The 21,632-nt window shown below is 32.5% G+C and overlaps 2 protein-coding genes and 1 long non-coding RNA gene across 4 annotated transcripts; 1 reads left to right on the top strand and 2 right to left on the bottom strand.

Annotated features, from left to right (window-relative positions):
* LOC105163399 (1-aminocyclopropane-1-carboxylate oxidase homolog 1-like) lies at positions 868-2,445 on the bottom strand. Its single transcript, XM_011081722.2, has 3 exons — positions 1,761-2,445; positions 1,344-1,665; positions 868-1,244 (listed from the first exon to the last, which is right to left on the bottom strand). Exons 1-3 carry the CDS (start codon positions 2,270-2,272, stop codon positions 987-989), a joined length of 1,092 nt encoding a protein of 363 aa, XP_011080024.1. The 5' UTR covers positions 2,273-2,445; the 3' UTR covers positions 868-986.
* LOC105163584 (1-aminocyclopropane-1-carboxylate oxidase homolog 11-like) lies at positions 7,123-8,766 on the bottom strand. The gene is made up of 3 exons (XM_020695020.1): positions 8,134-8,766; positions 7,677-7,998; positions 7,123-7,572 (listed from the first exon to the last, which is right to left on the bottom strand). The coding sequence occupies exons 1-3, from the start codon at positions 8,736-8,738 to the stop codon at positions 7,312-7,314; spliced, it is 1,188 nt and encodes a 395-aa protein (XP_020550679.1). The 5' UTR covers positions 8,739-8,766; the 3' UTR covers positions 7,123-7,311.
* LOC105163398 lies at positions 10,097-12,986 on the top strand. 2 transcript variants are annotated; one of them, XR_002287251.1, is made up of 4 exons: positions 10,097-10,284; positions 10,557-11,478; positions 12,059-12,527; positions 12,655-12,986. It is a non-coding gene; the product is annotated as an uncharacterized LOC105163398 (long non-coding RNA). The 2 variants fall into 2 exon arrangements; XR_002287250.1 differs by having other exon boundaries at positions 12,059-12,986.

Genomic DNA, 21,632 nt, shown 5'->3' with positions numbered 1-21,632 from the left:
CTTACATCTATATAAAACTAAAAATCTTATATATAAAAATATAATTAATCTTCCTAATATGTATCAATTTAATTCAAAAAATTATATGTTTCTAATGACCTTAATTAATTTATGATCTACTTTTTTCTGATCATTAACATTTCTATGATGATTTTTCCTTCATTTTCTTATTTTTTATTTAAAAGACAAAATAATTTTGGCACAATATTAGGAACGATTTTTTTGAAAATAAGAACGGTCATCTAAATATCCTCTAAATACGGCGTCGTTTTCGAATAAAACAATATCATTCTTTGTAGTTCGGAACGAGTTTAGAACACCAGACCAACCGTGCATAAAAAAATCAAGAATACTTGATCAATGCACATCAACTGAAACAAAGTCGTTTTGGTTATTAGAAAAGGCAGTTGAGATTATCTTCAAAAAATTGCCCGTTCCAAAGCTCATTCTAAATTTAATATATACTTAGCATATTTTTTCTTTTCCTTCCTCATCTCCCTCCCCCCCAACTCTCCCTCATCTTTTGGCATTTTCGCCTTCCCCTCCGCTATCCGTGGCCGATCGCCGACCTCAGACTCTAAAACCAACCATTCGCCTTCCCTCCCTCCCTCTCTCAAGATTAGTGGTTCTTTTTTTTTTTTCAAATGAATTCAATTTGAAATTTAATATCATTCATGAATAATAAGGAACAGTTCGGTTTAGGCACAACTTTTAGTTATGACCTTCCCTGTTGGAATGGGCGGAACAATTACCTAAATTGATCCAATCCGCATTGAGTACACTTTTAGTCAAATTGTACTTCTTTTATATTATATTTATATCTATATATGTGTGTAGATATTAATATTTGTGTCTTTTCGTCGAAAGAAAGTTTCTGGGACTAAAATGACAGGAATAATCTACAAAATATTCTTATTACATCTCGTAATTAACGCAGGGACATATCAAAAGATGTGAAGCAAATTCTAACAAGATTGGTGAACAGTTCATCGGATCTTGTAATGAAGCAGAGCCGACTCAACTTTCTCGCCTTTTGTCTTATAATACTGGCAGTATTCCCTGAACATGAATTCCCTGTATATGACTGGATTTTCATCAGACGACAGAAGCTCTTTTATGGGAGCAAATGGCTTCGCTGCAGCCCTCACACTTGGAGTGAAGAAGCACGCTACTGAAATCCTTGGCCCAACAGGCTGAGCTACCACTCTGTGCTCCACGCTTATGAACTTGTCATTGCTAATAATCTAACCATGACAACAAAGATGAAAATAATATTAATTAAATCAATAAAGGACCTGTAAATTTCTCAAAATCATATGTCTTGATCAGAAATTGGTTTCTACCTGCATAAGATCACCAATATTGGCAATAAGAGCTCCACGGACTGGAGGGACGTCGACCCAGTGATCGTCGTGCAGGATTTGGAGACCGCCGGTGCTGTCTTGCATGAGTAAGGTGAGGAAAGTTGTGTCTGAATGCTTTGGTGTGCCTAAGGTTTTCTCAGGCTCAGGGCATTTTGGATAATACAAACATGCAAGTGCCTCACTTTTCATGCACTCTATGCTCGACAGGTAATCGCTGGGAAGCCCCAGAGCCTCTGATAGCAACTCAGCCATGATTTCGCGTAGTTCAATCATGGATTTCACATATTCCAACACCTCATTCCTGCAAATTTACATTTATGTTTCCCACAAACTGTTAAAAATCGTACAGCAACGGGAAAACAGTACTGTTTCTGTGCAAAACCAAAGCTAAAATACCTGCAGGCTAAAGGTAAATCTTCGGGGTGAAGCTGATCATCGCTGAAAACGCAACTCAAGATATCCCTCCAACTGGCCGGATCATTTTCACGTGAAGGTAAGTTGCTGTTGAGCTTCACTTGTTTCCTGACATCAGATGAATACCAAGGCATCTTCTCTTCCGTTGGCTGCTCGTGGAACCGCTTCACGGCAGCCAACATGGCGTCCATTGTCTCCAGCGTAACCCCATGGTTCACTATCCTGAAAAACCCCCATTCTTGGGCAGCCTTACGCATTTGCTCCACCACTTCACTCCGCCGTGGGCCCAGGCCCTGTAAGTCAATCGTGGGCAGATCCAGGTGCACAGCGTCGAGCTTTGGGCGGCTCTGCAAAGTCTCCGGCGGGTGCTCGAAGAGTCTTGGGAGCTTAGTGACCCCGGCGTCCACCAGACCCTTTACACCAGCTTTTGTCTCATCAAATTCCTTCAATTCTTTAGCCCAATCGTAATGCCCGTCCTTGCTGGAAACCACCATTTTTAGTTTTAAGAGCTGAAAATCTGATAAGCTGGAGAGACTCTATATATATATGTGTGTGTGTATATCTGTGTATAGCTTAGTGAGAAGAATGTGTAGGATCAGGCAGATATATATAGTAGAGAGTAAGAGGTGTTGGCCAAAATCCCCCAAATCTACTGTAGAACACTTTCAGATGACTTCTTTTGACTGTCCCCCCCAAACGAAAAGAACACAAATTCTGAATTCGAAGCTAAGTTAATAAAAAAGCTATATAGACAGAGAGAGTGGGGCTCGTGAATTTTCCCCACCTTCTAGATTACTAATTAATTTATTTTGCCAATTAGATGTTACCTTAATTAATACTAAGGTTTATATCCTAATATTATTTATTTAATAAGCTTTTAATTTCAATACGTGTATTTATTTATTTTAGGAAAAATAAAATTTTAGGTCCTATAATTTTGAAGGTATTTTTGATCTTGCACGACTTGATTTTTGTTTAGACTTTTGGTAATTTCAGTAATTTTTCAATCAATTTATGATAATTTTTGGTTTGTTGTATATTTTGATAGGAGAGCGACTATAGATATCTAACACAAAATTTCAATATTTAATTGAATTTAGCAGAGGTGGCGGCAGAATATTAAGCAGCACGTCAGCAATTCCAGGAATTAAAAATCTGGCAGCAGAATTGAGTTGAAATTTCCTAATAGGCAATACTTTTTTTATCGACGACAACAGGTAGCAAGTTCATGGAAATACACATCATCATGTCTTGCTCTAAAACTAATAATCACGTGAATCCATGAATTTGAGTTGTTATAAGTTTTTCAAAATATTTTTAAAAAATTTATAAGATTGTGGGATACGTAAATTTTACATAAAATTCCTTTATATTTTACTTTTTTAGTTAAAAACCCTTATGTTAATTTGATAGGCGTAAAATTTTCTGTATTTTTAAAAATTAAGGTCACGTTCCCCCACCATTAGTTTATTGTAACCGCGTCAAATTTTGATAGGAGTGGACGTTCATGAAATCTAGAAGCAGCTCCATTTGTAGGAAAGTTACGCTTCTATTGTCCTTATATTTCTTGTTTATTTCATTTGTTATGATTGATGGAGAGTGAGGGGATGGGTAGGAATAGGTATTAATTGGAGTTGGCCATTGTTGAATGTTGGGTAGTGGGTGTGCCCTCTCCCCACCTACTCTATCTATTCTAATTAATTGGCTAATCTCATCACCTAATTACAATTTACTAGTCTTAAATTATAACTGAATTTCATTGCTCACCTGATTTTTCAATTCGAATTATAATTTAAAAGATAAAATCAGATTTCGCGAATCAAATCAAATCAATTACAAAAACATAATATATATTATGTAATTACTCTTTCGAGTTCTGCTTTTTAAGGTAATTTGTTTATGTAATGGCATCTTAATTATATATTGCCAAGACATGTAATTCCTTTCTAAGGACTTTACATGAGTTGTAATGGCATCTTAAAATTAAGATAATTATTTATGAGAATTTTTTTTTTTAATTTAGATAGAGTTTGGTTGTATCTGAATTGTACATATGTTGTAAGTGTGATATGTACGATTTAAAAAAAATAAGTATACATAATGAGTATATCACACTTGTCATGTCATTGATTTTATCACATTCAGTCCGACTTGATTTTGAATACAAAAAATTCTTCATTATATCGTATAGTGCCTAAGCACAAGGAATTTTCAACAAAAGGAAACAATTTTAAACAAATAAAAGTGTTATTTGACCTCATAAAAGAAAAGATAATTATATTCCCCTTTTCTAAAATTTAATGTAATTATACGTAAATTCTATATAATTCGAATAATTCCACCTAATAGTACTGATGTTTGTTTTCGTCTAATAAATAAATTCCTCCATTAGTAAAAATTCACTGAATTAGTTTATATTAAAAAAAAAATTGAATGAAAATCAATATTATCCTCGATTGACTAATTACTGACTTATTGCAGGTTAAATATTTTTTTTTGTGACTAAACTACCCCTTTATAAAGGTACACGTCATCACATGCATTAACATGTGAAGATGTATAAAGGTAATTAAATCATAAAAAGATTTATTTGACCTGTAATAAATTAATTGAGAGTAAATATAGATTTTTATTCTTTTTTTTGTTAATATCATTACATTTGATGAGTTTTGATTATTGAAAACATTTATTTGTCAGATAAGAGTAAACTTCACTACATATAATTTTTCAAACTAGGAATTTATGTATAATTACACTAAATTTCAAACAAGAAATTATCTAATCATCTATACTATTATAAAAGAAAACCTTTTGTCGTACCAATTTTTGAATATACAACTTTACCCTTTATTTCATTTCATTTCTTTAAATAAATTTGGTTTGATTAGTAATTTCAATATTATATGGGGCAAATTACAACGATCTCCTCTGAAATTTGGCATAATTACGAACCCCCTTATTGTTTGAAAAATTACCAATACCCTTCTAATTTTAACGGTCGTCTAACAATTAGCCTAATCTGTTAGATTTCCATCCGTTTTTATTATGAATTGATCAAAATGCCCTTATGCATTAAAAATTATACTTTTATTTATTTTTTTTATAAATTAATCCATCCCCTCTGATTTTTTTTATAACTTTTAAATTTTTTTAAAAAAATTCGATAAGAGCAAAATTGATAATTTCATACATTCATCCAAGAATTACATAATTTTATAAAATATTAGGGGGTTACTTGTAATTTTTCAAACAACGAGGGAGTTACTTGTAATTTTTCAAACAACGAGGGGGTATTCGTGATTACAACAAACCTCAAGAGAGATTGTTGTAATTTACCCAATTTTATAATAATATCATAATTATATTTTTTTCCTCTTAATTACCCACTACTCTACAATTCTCTCACCTTACTTCTCCGTATTTATTATAATTTATTTATTTTATAGTTTTTTTTTTATCATTTCATATTAAATTTTTTTTATACGGTCGTGGAAATCACGTGTCTCATAACTCGTTCTAGAAAATAAAAGTATTATTTGACCAGTCAATTTCAGGTAGCCATCCAGTTTTGCAAGAGTGACACAAGCGAATTCCTCCAGCATTAACGTTGCTGCATGGGCAAGAAAATGACAATAGAAGCTACTAAAGCCTTTATTAATTAATTTACTTTAAGTAATAATTCAACACTTAAATTAATATTTTAAAAAATTACATAGCATTTAATTTGATCAATAAAAAAAATTAAATAAATTATAATAAATCCACGTAAAATAATACAAATGCATACTCACATATTTATTACGATTCAACGCATAATTTTAAATTTATTTATCAATTTAGATATTAATCATTAAATTAAGACACTATTATTATTAAAAGCAACAAAAGTGTATTATTTCATCGTATGGATCAAAGAAAAACATCATTTTCATAGAATTTTGAGGGTATCTCTCAATTCAACATTAATTCCCAACTGATTTTATTATATTTAGAATGTCATAATTATTTAATTTTCAACTTGTGAGTTCATGTCCCGAGGAGATAAGGCTATGTTCCATTTGACTTGCACCTTTTTCTTATTAGCAATCGTTTCAAAACCGGCGCAGCCAACCCTCTTGGGGGGGCTGGTTGTTTGTGTTTTTATTTTTGGTTTTTCTATTTTTGAAACAATAATTAAAAATTAAAATATATTTATTTATACGTATTGTCACTAAAAATATATTGAATTAGTACTAAAATTTAATATAAAATACAAACTCATTAACTGATACAAGCACATCATATAAAAATATGTATAAAATTAAAAACAAATATTTTTTTAATTGACAATTGAAAATAATAACAAGGGTTAATTACACTTAGACCTCCTATGAAAATGAGAGATTATACTTTTTGCTTCTCAAATTAGTTTTAAAATTACACTTACACCCCCTCTAAAAATTCACTGTTTACACCTCATGTTCTTTCGTTAGAGTCTGAACGAAAAAAATGCTGACATTAGCAAAAAGATTACATGAATTTTCAATTTTAACCCTTATTTAATATTTTTATGTAATAATTTTATTTTTATACAGGAAGAAATATAATGATGTTAACCTCACTTCATATATATGTATATACTTATCCCTTTTCAAATACAAAAATATATTTGAGAATGTTGAATAGGGCAAATTAAAAATTCATGTAATTTTTTTGTTAAAGTAAATATTTTTTTTGTCTAAACCCTAGTAGAAATGAGACAACTGTAAATAACGAATTTTTGGAGGGACATAATTATAATTAACCTTAAAAAAACAAAAACAAACAGGCCTTGTTAACAATTTGAAACTGGGTCCTCGCATTCTTGTATTGATTTATTTAGTTCTTGCAGTGTTTTTTTCATTTAATTAGCACCTAAGCATTGATTAATTGAGGTGTTACAAGCATAAAAAAACTTATTTAGGCCATATTAGAAAAACACTAGGTTGTTGCTTTAAAGTACTAAAATAGCCCGTGACATAAATATATAATATATATATTAATAAAATTTAATAAATAAACTTTTTAAAACATCACATAAAATGTTTTACAAGCTTATATATATAAGATGTTGATGATAAAATTTTACAAATTTTGAATTTATAAATTTTTTAAAGAAAATACCGATTTATAGAAAAAAAAAACTTCACCAAACCTTTTGAATTTCTGTCATACTGGAAAAAGATATTTTGGATCTTATAAGTATTGAGCGCAATGAAAATATAAAATTGTACAAATCGTGCCTGGTAGTAAAATTGAAATTGTCTAGTTTTCATCATATTCAATCTAGAAAAAAGAATCAGTTCACACAATTGTTGGACCAGTCGAACGAGTAGAAACTTGATCATCGGCTCTTTCTTTTTATTTTGTGGGTGGTGAATCAATTACAATTATATAATGAATCAATATCAAATATTGATAATTAACAAAAAATTACATAAAAATAGACAGATAGCTAATATTAAAATAGAACATTATTCACATATTGATGGGATTTGAATTCATGGCTTTATAATCATGGGTGTATGACTTTAAAATTTGAAAGAGCTGAATGACCTCCTCGTACGTTTTTCTGGTAGTGTGTGAGAAAATCTATGTAACTCACTTCTCTGTATAGAGCAGGATTCTCTTCAGACAGAAGCTCTTGTATTGGTCCATATGCCTTCATAATTTGTTCAGAACTAGGATAAAAGAAGCATGCAGCCGAGACCCGAGTGCCTTTAGACCTGGCCAACACTCTATGCTCCACACTCTTGAACTTGTCATTAGTTATAAGCTACACACATTGTCCCAAAAAACAGAATATAAGACAACAAGGCACTAAAGATCGATTGAAAAAAGCTCGTTTAAGAATGTCTTAAGTTATTACATTTACATTACCTGCAGAAAATCTCCAATGTTGATTATTAAAGCTCCTTGAACGGGAGGCACATCGAGCCAATCATCGTGATGATGTATTTGGAGGCCGCCAGAGTCGTCCTGGACTAAAACGGTGAGAATTGTGGGATCGGAGTGTTTAACCGTGCCAAGCGTCCTGTCCGGTTCAGGGCAGGGTGGATAATAGAGGCACGACAAATATTCACTTTTCATGCACTGTAACCGCTCCAAGAAATCCCTGCTCAGGCCTAAAGCCTCCGACAGTAATTCAGATAAAACGTCTCTAACATTGATCATCTGATTCATGTACTCAGTGATTTCATTCCTGTAGGCATTCATCAGATTGCAGAAATGAGGATCCCTGCTTTTACGTTAAGGTACAACCTAAGACATTGAATGTTTACATAACAAGCAGCAGAAACTGCCACCACAAATCATCATTAGCCAAGGAAAATGTTACCTGCAAACAGGAGGGATAAGCTTAGGATCCAGAACGTCGTCCATAAACGTGCAAGAAAACGCATCCCTCCAGGCTGCAACCTCCGGTTTCTTGAGATGTCCGTTTACCGTATAGAACCTGACATTGCGCCGGCCATCGGAGGAATAGAGGTCCATCTTGGCTTCCTTAGGTTGTTCATGGAATCTCCTCGTGCTTTCTAGTATACCATCCGTTACACTCGTAGGTACTCCATGGTTAACAATTTGGAAAAATCCCCAAGTTTCTGATGCTTTACGGATCTCATCAACGATCTGCCTTCGTTGAGTTCCGTTTCCCTCGACTCCCTGAAAGTCTATCACAGGGATCTGAACATGAAGTCCATCTCTAGAGTTGGCTCTACCAGGCAACTTCTCTAGGGGACGAATGAAGAACCTAGGAACCTTTGTAATCCCAGAATCTACAAGCCCTTTAACACCGGCTTTCGTTTTCTCAAACTCCTCGACCTCTTTCTCCCAATCATAATCATCAGTTGCCATACTATAATCTTGTCCTGATGGTTTTCTTCCCTGTCTGGATGTGTTATAAGTAGTAGTTGTGAAGAATGGTTTTAACTTTTGATCAAACATGTGGGGAACAGGATTTTGTTCTTGATCAGTGACAGCTTGCTGCTGGTTGACTAGGTACGTAGTTTGATCCAAGAAATATTAATTGTCCCCAGATAAATGATCAGTAGGTTAATGCATGCATGTGACCTAGAGAAGTAAACAATTGCAGGAATTCAATAATAAGAACATTATGGGAAGGAATAACATATGCAATATGCACAAATTTTGAGACACTTTCTGGTACAAGTCAGAGGACCATGGCCAGGAGATAGGCTTATTTTGATATTCATGGAATGTAATATGAATGGAATTTGAAACAAGTTAGAAAAGTACGAGAATTAATATATCAAGTGGGAAATATGCATAAAAAATCAACAAATTATTACCGAATATGATGTTAAATTGAAATACGTGATGTTACCTCAGAGTGTAGAAACATTAAATGGACGAGGGATGTGGTGGAATTAATTTATATTATACTAATATGGCATGATTTATATTATTTGATATTTTTGTATTCCACCCATATGGAAAATGCCTTCTGAATATTAATTCATCATAGTACTCAACTTTGTATTAGCGTAGCTTTGTGGAATTTTTTTTTACTTAGAGCTAATTAATATTTTACTGATTATATTACATAATAGGATTGTATTTGAATTAAAACTGGACCAATTGACATGAAAAAATTACCCAAATTAAGATCTATAAAATCAAATCAATTATAAAATAAGTGCTATATGATCATCATTTTATCTGAATTTTAATGTATTATATTAGTCTCATAATTGATTCAAATCCGACTATACTCAATTTGGGTTAAAACTTCCTAAACATAAATTTTGTTAAACTTGGTCAACAACCTCTACATGTATTCAATTGGGCCAAGCCCAGAAGGAAAGGTGAAGCTTGTACCCAGAACCCACAAGCCCAAGATGTATGATCTAAAGACTATAATACCCTTAAATCTTGACGTAATTCTCTTTTCCCACCCTTCAACGTTGGGTTCTTTTCTCCTGTTGAACGGTCCACAAAACCAAACTAACCTGCGCACGAACAGCCACCTTTAACCATCACCAGCCCAATCATCTCCACCTCACTCCACTCCGCAGACACGAAGGATATGCACATGGCTCGCATTTCTGCAATTCTGTAGAATGTATAAAACACCCATTACGCAGGGGCGGTCTTCTTCTTCTCGATCAGATTAATCTGTGATTATCAACATGTAATCGAGCAGTTCTTTTCTTGCAGATTTCAGGAGGGGCATAAGATTATTACGGCGAGAGTGTTCATGCAAGAAGCACGCGTACAATGTTCTGAACCGATTCCGGTGGTCGAAGGCAGATAAAGATGATGAACTCAGAGGAAAGAATGAATCTGAGATAAGTTAGACAAATTATAAGTTAAGACAAAAATTCCACGAATAAAGATTCTGAGATAAGCAATTGCAGTTCAGAGGAGGATGATTTGTGCAGTCATAATCGTAAACGGAAGCCAGATATTGGTTGGGTTGGTAAAGCTCTTGAACCCGCTTTGCAGTTGTACAAGTGGGCTCGTCCAACAGGTTTGTAACTTTTTCCTTTGTTTTTTTTTTTTTGTGGGGGGTGGTGGGGTGGTGTAGAGCAGGTGGTGGTATAGATTGAAGCTTTGACGATATCAGATTAGAGTAAAACGAGGAATCAGCATTAGGAAGTGAATAGTGGCTGCCATTCTACGCTCATTTTTCTCCCTGTGACTTCTTTCATAAAGCATATAACATGATTATAGATATAAAGAATGGATTTCAGTAAAAAAAAGTTAATGAAAGATCAAAGGTCATAAGTGTTTGTTCCACAGGAAATGGTATGGAAAATGAACCAGCACCTACGGATAGATCTCTTACCGACATTTTCGCTAGTATACAAAGGAGTAAACTTGGAATTCAGGATTGGAGTCTAAGCGATCTTGCTATTGACTTGTATCTCATTGGCAGGCGTCCACAAATTATGTGGAGGACGTGAAGGGTAAACTTATCTCTTCGGAGTCCATCGTCACTCTTTGAAACTCTTTCCTTTCTCAGTCAAATATAGTACGAATGATCTCTACTCGTGATGGTAAGATTGGTGTCTTTGTGACATGAGCTAGAATGCTTATGTAATGATGACCTTTGATTTAGGTACAAGATCTTATCTACTACACTGAACTAGCAAAAGGGGCTTATAAAGATAATGCCACTGGTCTTGCAAGGAATAGCATGCTCCAAGAAAATAATGTTGTGAAGTTCGTAAAAAGTTCCAGCATTGAGACCTGGATACTATTTGGGAATTGACATGCGGAAGAAACTTGTGATTCTTGGCATTCGTGGAACTCAAAATGTCTATGACCTAATCACTGATATTGTTTCTTCAACCCACTTTGGAACAGCTGAGGCTGCTCGTTGGTTTCTAACTCATGAGATAGACCCGATAAGGAGGTGCCTAAAGGATCACAAGGTGGTATCATGGTATTTGTTATATATAATGCTTGGGGTTGTGTTAAGATTTTCTTGTTGCTGCTGTTATGAAACTGGTTAAGATACAAGGTTTTCGATTAAGGATTTTGGGTCACTACCTGGGAGGTCCAACTGCTTCTTTGCTTGCAAATGCTCCGCAAAAGGTCATTTAAGGAGCTTAGGTTCAACTCTGATATAATTACAGCTGTTGGAATTGCCACCCCTCCTTGCGTCTCCAAAGAACTTCCTGAAAGTTGCTATGGTTTCATAACAACAGTGGTGATGCAGGTAAGCTCAATTTCACCGGGGCTCTCTGTTTGTCAATTGTTTACCACAACTTCTTCCTCTTATTCGTAATCTTTTCTTTTTCTAATTATTATTTAACTTATTTTATTGATGCAGAATGATATAATCCGACTAAGTACTTAAACAGTAACCAGTGGAAGCAAAATTCGTAAGGACATGACGTTTTAATCTCATATGGGATTAGCTATAGCAGCTCTATTAATTTATCTGAATTTCGCTTTGCTTGTTCAGAGTTCTTCCTTGTAAAGTAGCACTAGCTAGTGGATTGGAATATTCAATTAGACCTTTTCATAAATTTTGTTTAATTGAATCATAAAAGAATCGAACTATAGCAAAGTTTTAGCACTGAAAACTCAAGCATTTGCTGAATCATGAAAATTTCTCTTGTTATAAGCCCAACAAAGGTCCCCTAGTATTAGGGGCAGGAAGTTTGATATTAGTGATTGGGTATGGTTAGTTCCATGATTTGGAGAAATGACTCGGTGTATGTTGCGTAGTATGTGAATTGTTTCTTGGTGAAGTAAGATAACTAACCTCAGAACTTTTTGTCAAAATTGTGCAGAGCGCCCATGAAAGAGGAAGTTTCAGTTGTTCCAAGTCATAGTCGAACTTCCGCCCCTTCCAGCATAAGTTCTGGTCATGTCGAACATGAAAACTCTTACTGTGGAACTGCTGAGGATTTGTTTGTACCTGGCACTCCCTATTACATAAAGAAGAATATGGGTGCAGAGAACTGTCTCAAATCAGGGGAATGTTTCACATTGTTGAGGAGACACCAGGGCGAACATTTTCAGAGGATACTAATATCAAGCAACATAATTTTAGACCACAAACGTGATAGCCATTATTATGCTCGAGGGATGTACTTAAAGGTTTGCCTAGTTCTTTGGACGATGATATCTTTGAATTTTTCTTTTTCTTTTGCAAAGTTGGAATATCTTGTCAAGTACTACATTTTCAGTTTTGAGGATGTCCCTGCAATCCAGTTCTTGCGACTGGTAACAGCTGACGAGCTAGTCCTCTGCAAAGAGGTAAAACCTAGCGTTGTCCCATGCTCTTTCCATCTCTATTTCTTTGTCCTTGCAGTGAAATCGATGATCGTCATAGTGTTGAAACTGCGTGTTCCTTAGATAAACGGAACAATGTTAATGCTGGCAGGTGTATTCTTGGAGCCCCACTACCCACTTCAGTGAAATTGGGAAGACCGGATCACTTACTTCATTTGAATTGTATTAACATAGGAAAAAAACAAAGAGACTATAGAACAGATATGTGACCATGAATTCTGGAGATGAGTGAGAAGCAACAGTGCTTAACTGAAGCTGTTTGTGATGTGAACTCTGGAGTTGTAATCAGTATAAAAAATGCTCACTTTTGAGGCTAATTATTGATTAAATGATATGGATGATCCACTAATGCCTCCCTTAATGATAGGTAATAGGCAATTATTGGCTATATTTAGTGATACCAGCCCTATGGGTTCATAGCATCCAAGAAAAAGTGGGAAAAAGTACATTTTGGCAAATTGTCCTTTCCAGAATGCAGTATTTCTTACATTCGTCTCTTCTCTGCATATGTTATTACAGGGGTGTCTACATGTTACCAACCGACGCAATTCTCGTATTGAACACAAAAAAATCGAAACCACAAACATCTGATTGAAAGTGAATCATCCTGGCATTATTATCCAGCTAAAATGATCACAAGGGCATTTTGGCTTCTTTATGGGGAAGGATTAGCATGAAAAATTAATGTTGTTTTTTTCCTTATCGGATCATATTGGGATACATTACCTTTGTTGAGGAGGACAACATTAATCAAGCATATGTTGATGTAATGGCACACGAGGGGATGAGGGCAATTTTCCCAAAGACAGGTTGGGCCATGAAATAAAGTGAAAATAAAGGGTAGACAATATCTGAAGCCCATTATCATCAAGAAATTAGAGCAAAAATGGTGGACAGCTTCAGACACTGTTGGCCTTCTGTGTTTATATATATAAACCCCTTTTTGCTTTATGTTTGCGGTCTGTGCTGTGTCTGTCTGTGCGTGTAACAACTAAAGTAGTTCACAATGTGGGAACCCTTCGGAGAAAAAAGAAAAAGAAAAAACAAATTTGGGTTCCCTTGAATTTCACACACACACACACGTAGTGTGTGTTGTCTTCATCTAATATATATATATATATATGGGGTAAGAAAAAAAAACAAAAAACAAGGGAAGTATGTTGGCGGAAAGCGTGGGGAAAAATTTAAGAGTAGGACACCTTTGGGGTTGATGGGACTTGAGTTCTTGAAAACTGGCTAATGTTAATTTGATTGCAAGAATTAAAAGACAAGTTTGTTCATTACACTGAGAATCTACAGTTTTATGTATTAATTTATGGGGATGATGACAAATGTATCTAACAATTATGCGGCTACATGCTTCCTCTCTAGTCAAACAACAACGCTTGAAAAGAATTTAACCTGTCATGTGTGTGTGTGTGTTTGTCCGAATATGATTGCAGTGTTTGTAAGATTTTGGGGTGTAATTGTTATATAGAATATTTGATTAACCATTCGACTATATATATAATTCACCTCACCATATTAAATTAATGAACAAGTCACTTTTGTAGCCTTTCATTCTTCTTCATGCATAAAGAATTGAGTTCATATTTCTTTGGGGATTAAACTATACATAATGACCCCCATAAGAGTTTTAGGAAAATATGAATATGACTAAATGGGATGAAGATTTAAGTCCTTTTATTCATTTGGGTTTTCGTCAGATTCAATCCGATCTCATGATCTAATTTATCATTTGTTGATTACGAGGATACGTGTGTTGATACATATTCTGATAGACCAACACACATGAATCCTGTAAATACAAATAAACCCCAATCTATAGACTATAGGTATGTATTTATGATATTGAGATCTAGCTTTTCGACTCCATCTGATTTATTCTAACTCCCATTTAACTTAAGTATTTGAGGGTTTTAATACCCATATTCTTGAATGGAGAACTCCGCAAATCATCCACGATTTCGAACCCAATCAAATATTTATTTGGTATGCATCTAATTTTGTACATCAATAATTAATAATTTTTTTTAAAAAAAATAAGAATAGTACAATACCCACTCATCAATACTATCAAATTGATCAATAAATGATACTTACATAACATTGAAGTTTTCAAACTTTAATTTTGTCATGAATAATACCACTTTTGAAATATATGTTCTATGATTAAAATATCAATGACATAAAAAATATAGAGTAGCGTGTGATTGAACAGTCTCAAGGAGTTAATTAATACTTGTCTTATTATTATTATTAGATCATATATTACGTAAATTCAAAGCTCTATCAATTAATTTAATTATTCGGAGTCTAGTCTCTCTTGATATGAACAAAAACAAAAACATCCCTCTCAATCTTCCTTCATTACATCTCTTGAAATGACATCCTCAACGTCCCTACTTTGATTTAATACTAAAATTCGTCATATATTTATATGATCCGTCCCTATATTATGGTTTGGACTTTGAAGATTTGCCTCCCGTTCAAACTACATTATTTAGTATTTAAAACATTATCGGTGAGTTCCGAAATATTATTAAGTAAATTCATTCTCATTAACCCTTGAAAACGAACCTCCTTAATTTTGTCCCTCGATCATCAAGCAATGGCGTTTTCTTCTCCATTCTTGTTGTCGGTATCGATCCATGCCCGTTCAAAGTCTAGTCTCCATTGTTCACGAGCTGTATAAACATTCACCCTCCTATTATATGCACATTGTGACTTGTACACGAAGTTGTCCGTATTTCTTCTTTTTCAACTCACTACACACTCAGAATTTGAATCCAAAATTCAAGTAATCCCAAAATCGTTGGATTGCCCCTCAAGGGATGAAATTGCCCGAAGTTTAGGATCGGCTTGGGATTTTGATTTTATTCTATTTCGTAAGTGTTAATGTATGTCGTCGTGATTAGATTGTAAGGTATGAATTTTAAATTTAAAATCAATATATAATATAATATGTTGATATAGAACCGACTATATATAATATCGTCCACAATTAAATTGAGTTGTTACAAGATCAGATAGTCGAGACAGTATCAGAGCCTGCATATATTATTTGACGTACATGTGATCTTGGATTCTCCTTGATCAGGAACAACCCTTTTAAGTTAGATTTTTTTTAAAGAATTTTATTATATTAGCAGAGATAATTAAATTTATTTGGATTTATTTTGATTACATTATAGGATTAGGACATAATTAAAAACACATAATTTGAAGCTTCTTATATACATATATATATATACATATAAGAAGGATGAAGGACCTCTCTTTTATTTATTATGGTACATGAAAAGTATGTAAGGGTCTTACATAAGGACAACATAATTATGATTTATCTAACAAGGATGAAGGACCTCTCTCTTTTATTTATTTATATACGTATGTATGTATGTTGGTTTCTAGATTGAGAGAACAAAATATTACTAGTATATAAATATAATTAAGAGGAACCAAACCCTAGATGCACCACATACAATCACTCGCACACGTGCGCCGGCCCCACGTGCAAACTCATTGTCTGCTTGACCAGTCACTGTGTGGCCGTATGTCTGCATCATTTTCCAACACCACCTCTTTCTCATCAATTTTATTTCAACCTCTTCCAAACAAAACCCCATTTCATTTTTTTATCAAAACAAATTAATAATCTTATTTACTACAAAAATTAATTATTTGTGTGCACGATCACAATGGAGTTGGCCCAAGAAAAGTATTATAATTTCATTTAAAATTTTTCCCTTAATAATACATTTGCTACACAAAGATGACTCAATAGCTATTTGATGCTAAAATCAGCATCGTGCGTTATTAATCTACATTATTTATTTTATATATATATATATATATATATATATATATATATATATAAAATAAATAATGTAGATTAATAACGCACGATGCTGATTTTAGCATCAAATAGCTATTGAGTCATCTTTGTGTAGCAAATGTATTATTAAGGGAAAAATTTTAAATGAAATTATAATACTTTAAGTACAATTTGGAAGCTTCTTCTTTTTAATTATTTTTTAATATTTGTAAAATAAATCGAAGAACAATTAAAATTTGAGTTATTGTTCCCACTTTAATTTGTTTTTGTATCCTTAAAGTTAAGCTGGTTGTTACTTTTGCCCCCCACTTATTTTTGATACCGTATTGTACATTTCCATAAAGACAAATACATATGATTTTATCCCGACCGTATTTTGGTCGTAACAGATCGCTGCTCGAGCATTAGTTATAATTAAAATCAAATATTTTATAGCGATTGGAAATTTTTATAGTCACATTTAAGGAAATTAGATATGTTGGTCGCCTCTTTATGATCTTTAACACGCAAAAAATAGTAAAATGCATTTTATTTTTTGGTAAGTTACATTGATGTCCCACCCTGAGCCTGAGGTTAAATTTAAATAAACAAATATCATTTACTGTTTGCAAAAATACAAGTATACCCTCGAAGTTGTAGTTGTAATTACAATACAATATCTCATATTCAGTGGCACAAATTGACACTTTAGATACATACCTATATATTTTCACAAAGAAAGTATTTATGTAATTAGATATAATTTTAAGAAGTATTACCGTAATTTGCCGTATTTTTTTTTTTTTTTATAATTGTGGGTAGTATAATGTACTATGGAATTCCATAATTATGTTAATCAAACACACATTATTTGTGACTTATGATTGAAATGATCAAAAGTTATTAATGAGAATAATTAATTAAACTCATGGAGACTCATAAATTATAGGCAAAATATTTTATGAAAAAGAAAAAAGAAAAAGGGTTTTTTTTTTTTTATGATTAATTGCTATTATTGTTAGGAAAAATGAGAGGATATGCAAGAGGTGTGTATTGTGAAGTCGATATAAAAGTTAGACTCTTTATCTTTAAGATAATGATTGTTATACAATTCCGTTTTGATACTAATGAAAAACGGCAATTTATCTCTCAAGGTACAATAACTTATAATTTCAAAATACCGGTACTATAAACTTTAAAAACGACGAACCAAGAAAAATTAAGGAACTCTCTTACTAAAATTATAGCTGCAAAATGTTTTAATTACTTAAGAATGTTATGAATGAAATTGAGTGAAAATGAAGTAAATGAGGACCTATTTTCGGAATTGTATCATTGAATAGATTTGTCCAATTAGAAAAGATGCATATTAAAGTTTATAATTTTTTATCCAAATGGACGCATTATTTCACCCAAATGACATACCATTTCACCTAAATGAACGCATCGTTTTGCTCAAAAGGTTTCACCCAGTGGACATATTATTTCAACCAAAGAACCACACATATTCGGTTGATGAGACACAGTGAGATGATGATTATGCACCATCAACCATCATCCAAACGTATCACAAGCTTATTATGTGTCACACATCATAACTGATCACAATTTAATATGATCAAAATGAATTTATTTTGTAATTTATCATTCATTATTTTTCCAACAATTAATTATATGAACACATATCTTATGTGAGCTATTAAATAAATGGATTACCATTTCATAAGTCAATCAAATTGCTTCTTGAATGAGTGCAATGAGATCAAGAGGAGAGACATTTAATCCAATTTGCCCATTTAAAATGGTATGGCAATTTCATATTGACATAAGTTGGATTATATTTATAATTCTCGTCTTTAAATAATACCAATTTCGTTCTATAATATATTACAGTACACAAAAAACTCTACCCTAAAAAATTACGAGACCAAAAATAAAAATTTCATAACTACTGAAATTAAAATTGTATTTGTTGAGGGCAACTATGTCATGTGAAAAGGGAAAAGGAGGGAGACGAAAGAAAAGCACAATTCGGATTGTAAGCCACTCGGGTCGGGTCAAGAAGACCCTTATTTCGTCGTCTTATGAGAAAGTTACTAATCAACGGGCCGCATAGCCGGTGGTGACGTGGAACCCTGTCAAGTGCATCCACTCGTGCGCCCTGTTAGACCCTAAAACCTATTATAATACTTTTATTATTATATGCTAACAGTGTTTTTTATTAAAACAATTTTATGCTTTTATAACTGATAGTTCAATTTATAATAATATGATAAATTTCGTATAAATGTTGCATAAACAGACATTTTATTTAATATTTTTGTAGCTGATCTGCACGAAATTTAATAAAATATTAATTAATTAAAAAGGTCCTGCTCCAATAATACTATTTAGAACACACCACTCAAAAATTATAAATTCGAGTCCCATATAATATTAATTTATTCATATATAAATAATTAATAACTAGTGTTTATATATTTTAATATTAAAATTATATAATTTATGTCCCTTCACATACATTCGCAATTAGTGGTAAGATAATGATTATATTATTCTTAAGAGTAGTGGTGTTAGTGGACAGTTATGACCATAGTATTTTAACATTTTTCTTTAATTCCATTTGCTCTCTATAATTTGTCGGGGCCGTTGAAGATTCATTTAAACTTTCTATAACTTATTCAAAGTGCGTTCGAATCATATAATATTATTGAATTATTGTATTTTAAAAAAATAATTTAATAATAATATGATTAATTAGATCAATTAAAATAGTGAGTTTGAATTTTCTTAAAAAAAGCGCGACAATTATTTTATCTTTATTGGCATCTTATACATGAACTAAAATTCTTAACCAAAAAAAAAAAAAATCTAAACTGAGGAATAAATTATTATTTGGTGTTTCATTAGATGAGTTGCAAATTAAATAGTTGTACGCCAGGGTACACACGCGTCAAGCATAATTTTAAAGGTGGGTCAGATTCCTATGTGGTCTCGAAAAGTTTAAACAGGGAACACGACTTCACCTGGAACCGATTTTTGCTGGAAAAAGGGGAAAAAATAAATAAAAAAGAAATAACTAATTAATTTTTGTGTAATTATTAATTCTAAAAATTAAAAAAAAATATATAATAAAAATCCCCTGTATGAGTTGGAGAGTGTACGGAATTAGAACATGCTAGCACTTATAATCTCAGATAATAATTGCTTCAGGTGGTTTTGGTAGGGTTGGTTGCATTAATCCATAAAGTTAATTTAATTAAATAAAATATCCAAATTAATTTTCTTAAAAAAATAAATTTTATTATTTAGAATTTTGAGTAAAATCAATATATATATATATGTATATATACACTGTTCACATGGATATTAGTATAAATAATGATTAATAAAGATGTCTAAGCATGGGTTAGTGGACAGCCATTTGAGTTAATTATCAGTTGGATTAATGTACGTACATGATTGGAACAACCTTAAATTAATCCTTGCTAATCCCACATTAATTAATGCTAATTAATGAATATATTCCTGCGTATCTATCTTTTATTTGCTTTGTCAGATTTTGATGCTTCCAAGAACTGAAAAGGAGTTCATCCCTCTGAAGCTTTAGAAATTCAACTGAATATTCTGATTAAAGTGTCAATGATTGGCCACATTTCATCGTTTTCTTTCAGCTGTGTTGTGAATGTTTAATGTCATGTCCGTATGTTGGATATTTCTTTTTCCATTTTTACTAAGATCAATTCTTAATTTTTGTTGGAATCCATACTCCATCTTTATTAATTTTTCATATCTAAACGTACTGTACTTATAATTAATTACAAAGACAGCCTCAGGAGTTATAAATAGTAATTTTACAAATTAAAGAGCAATGAGTGTGTGTAATTAAATTTAATTTTAGGTGGGTGGACGTAATTTATATTTAAAATAAATGCATCAATTTTATTAGGACTAATTACACTTTCAACCCCTTTGAAAATAAAAAAATTACACTCCCCCTCTCCCTCCAATAAGTTCCTAAAAAACGTACATTTACACTCTCTCTAAAAATTTATTGTTTACACTTGACCCCTTTTCTTATATAGTCTTAATTCTTAAAACATTTATCATGGGTTCACATTCATGTATAAAAAATCAATTACTAAAGAGGCTATATACTTCAATTTACAAACATTACCAAAAGTCTTATGACAAGGGATATTGGATGGGGAACTTGTAATAATAATTACAATTATTCTACTTCTTGACTAATATTGTCGTTGAGACAACATGTTTGTGGGGGCATTTTAGAGATTAGGCATTCATAGTTTTGTCTGATAAGAAAGGAGCTATCTTATCACTGAGTATGTATTACAATGCATGGGTTCAATAAATCTAAGACACAAGCTCCAATGAGAAACAAAAACTTGAATGAAAAGTGACTTTAGAGGGGGAATTAGGCAAAAGAAAAGGGTAAAAAACAGTGGGATTAATTAATGTCATAAATCTAAAACAAAAAAAACAGGAGGTGTATTAGAAAGTCTGAACAGGGACTAAATAGTTAAGTGCAGCTTTTGAACACACGTCCTACATTATTGCCTTTAACGTTGATTATTTTAAGGATCCCAATTAGTTAACATGCCTTCTTGTCTGCAACCATTTCATTCTTTCTCTTTCTTGCCTTAAGTGGCCAACAAGTACACATGACTCAAAGAAAGAGAGAGAAACACCAAGAGAGAGAAAGAGAGGTAATGGCTGCCAGCAGGAGGGCGATGCCCCAATTGCCATGCATGAATGTGTGTGCGTGAGAGAAAGAGAGAGAGAGAGAGAGAGAACACTGTTAATTGTACGTTAATCTTTCTTATAATTAGTGTTTTAATTTATTTAATTAAACATTAATGTTAGATTAGCCTTGTCATTAATCTACCATAGGGTTTGTATTTTAATTAACTCTTAATTAATACTGTGGTAATTAATTAACATGTGGTAGGTAAAAAGTTCATTTATCAAGCTTCAAAACCTAGAGAAACGAGAGGGGCAATTAAGGTATTTCACCATATATATATATATATATATATTATATAAAACACATTTTACCCTTTTAAAGAAAATATATCATCTTGTCAACTCTAATTATTATGTATTTTATTTCAAAGCTAACACTTTACGCATCACATCAGCTATCATATATCTCTGACATCGTCTTTATTTCAATATTCAACTTCGTTAATTTGAATCCACCCGGTCTCATTTTTTTCTAATTAAATTGAAAT

Source organism: Sesamum indicum, linkage group LG6 (assembly GCF_000512975.1).
Source record: "Sesamum indicum cultivar Zhongzhi No. 13 linkage group LG6, S_indicum_v1.0, whole genome shotgun sequence".
Lineage (NCBI taxonomy): Eukaryota > Viridiplantae > Streptophyta > Magnoliopsida > Lamiales > Pedaliaceae > Sesamum > Sesamum indicum.
Note: the sequence above shows the minus strand (reverse complement) of the source record. Positions and strands in the feature narration are given on the sequence as shown.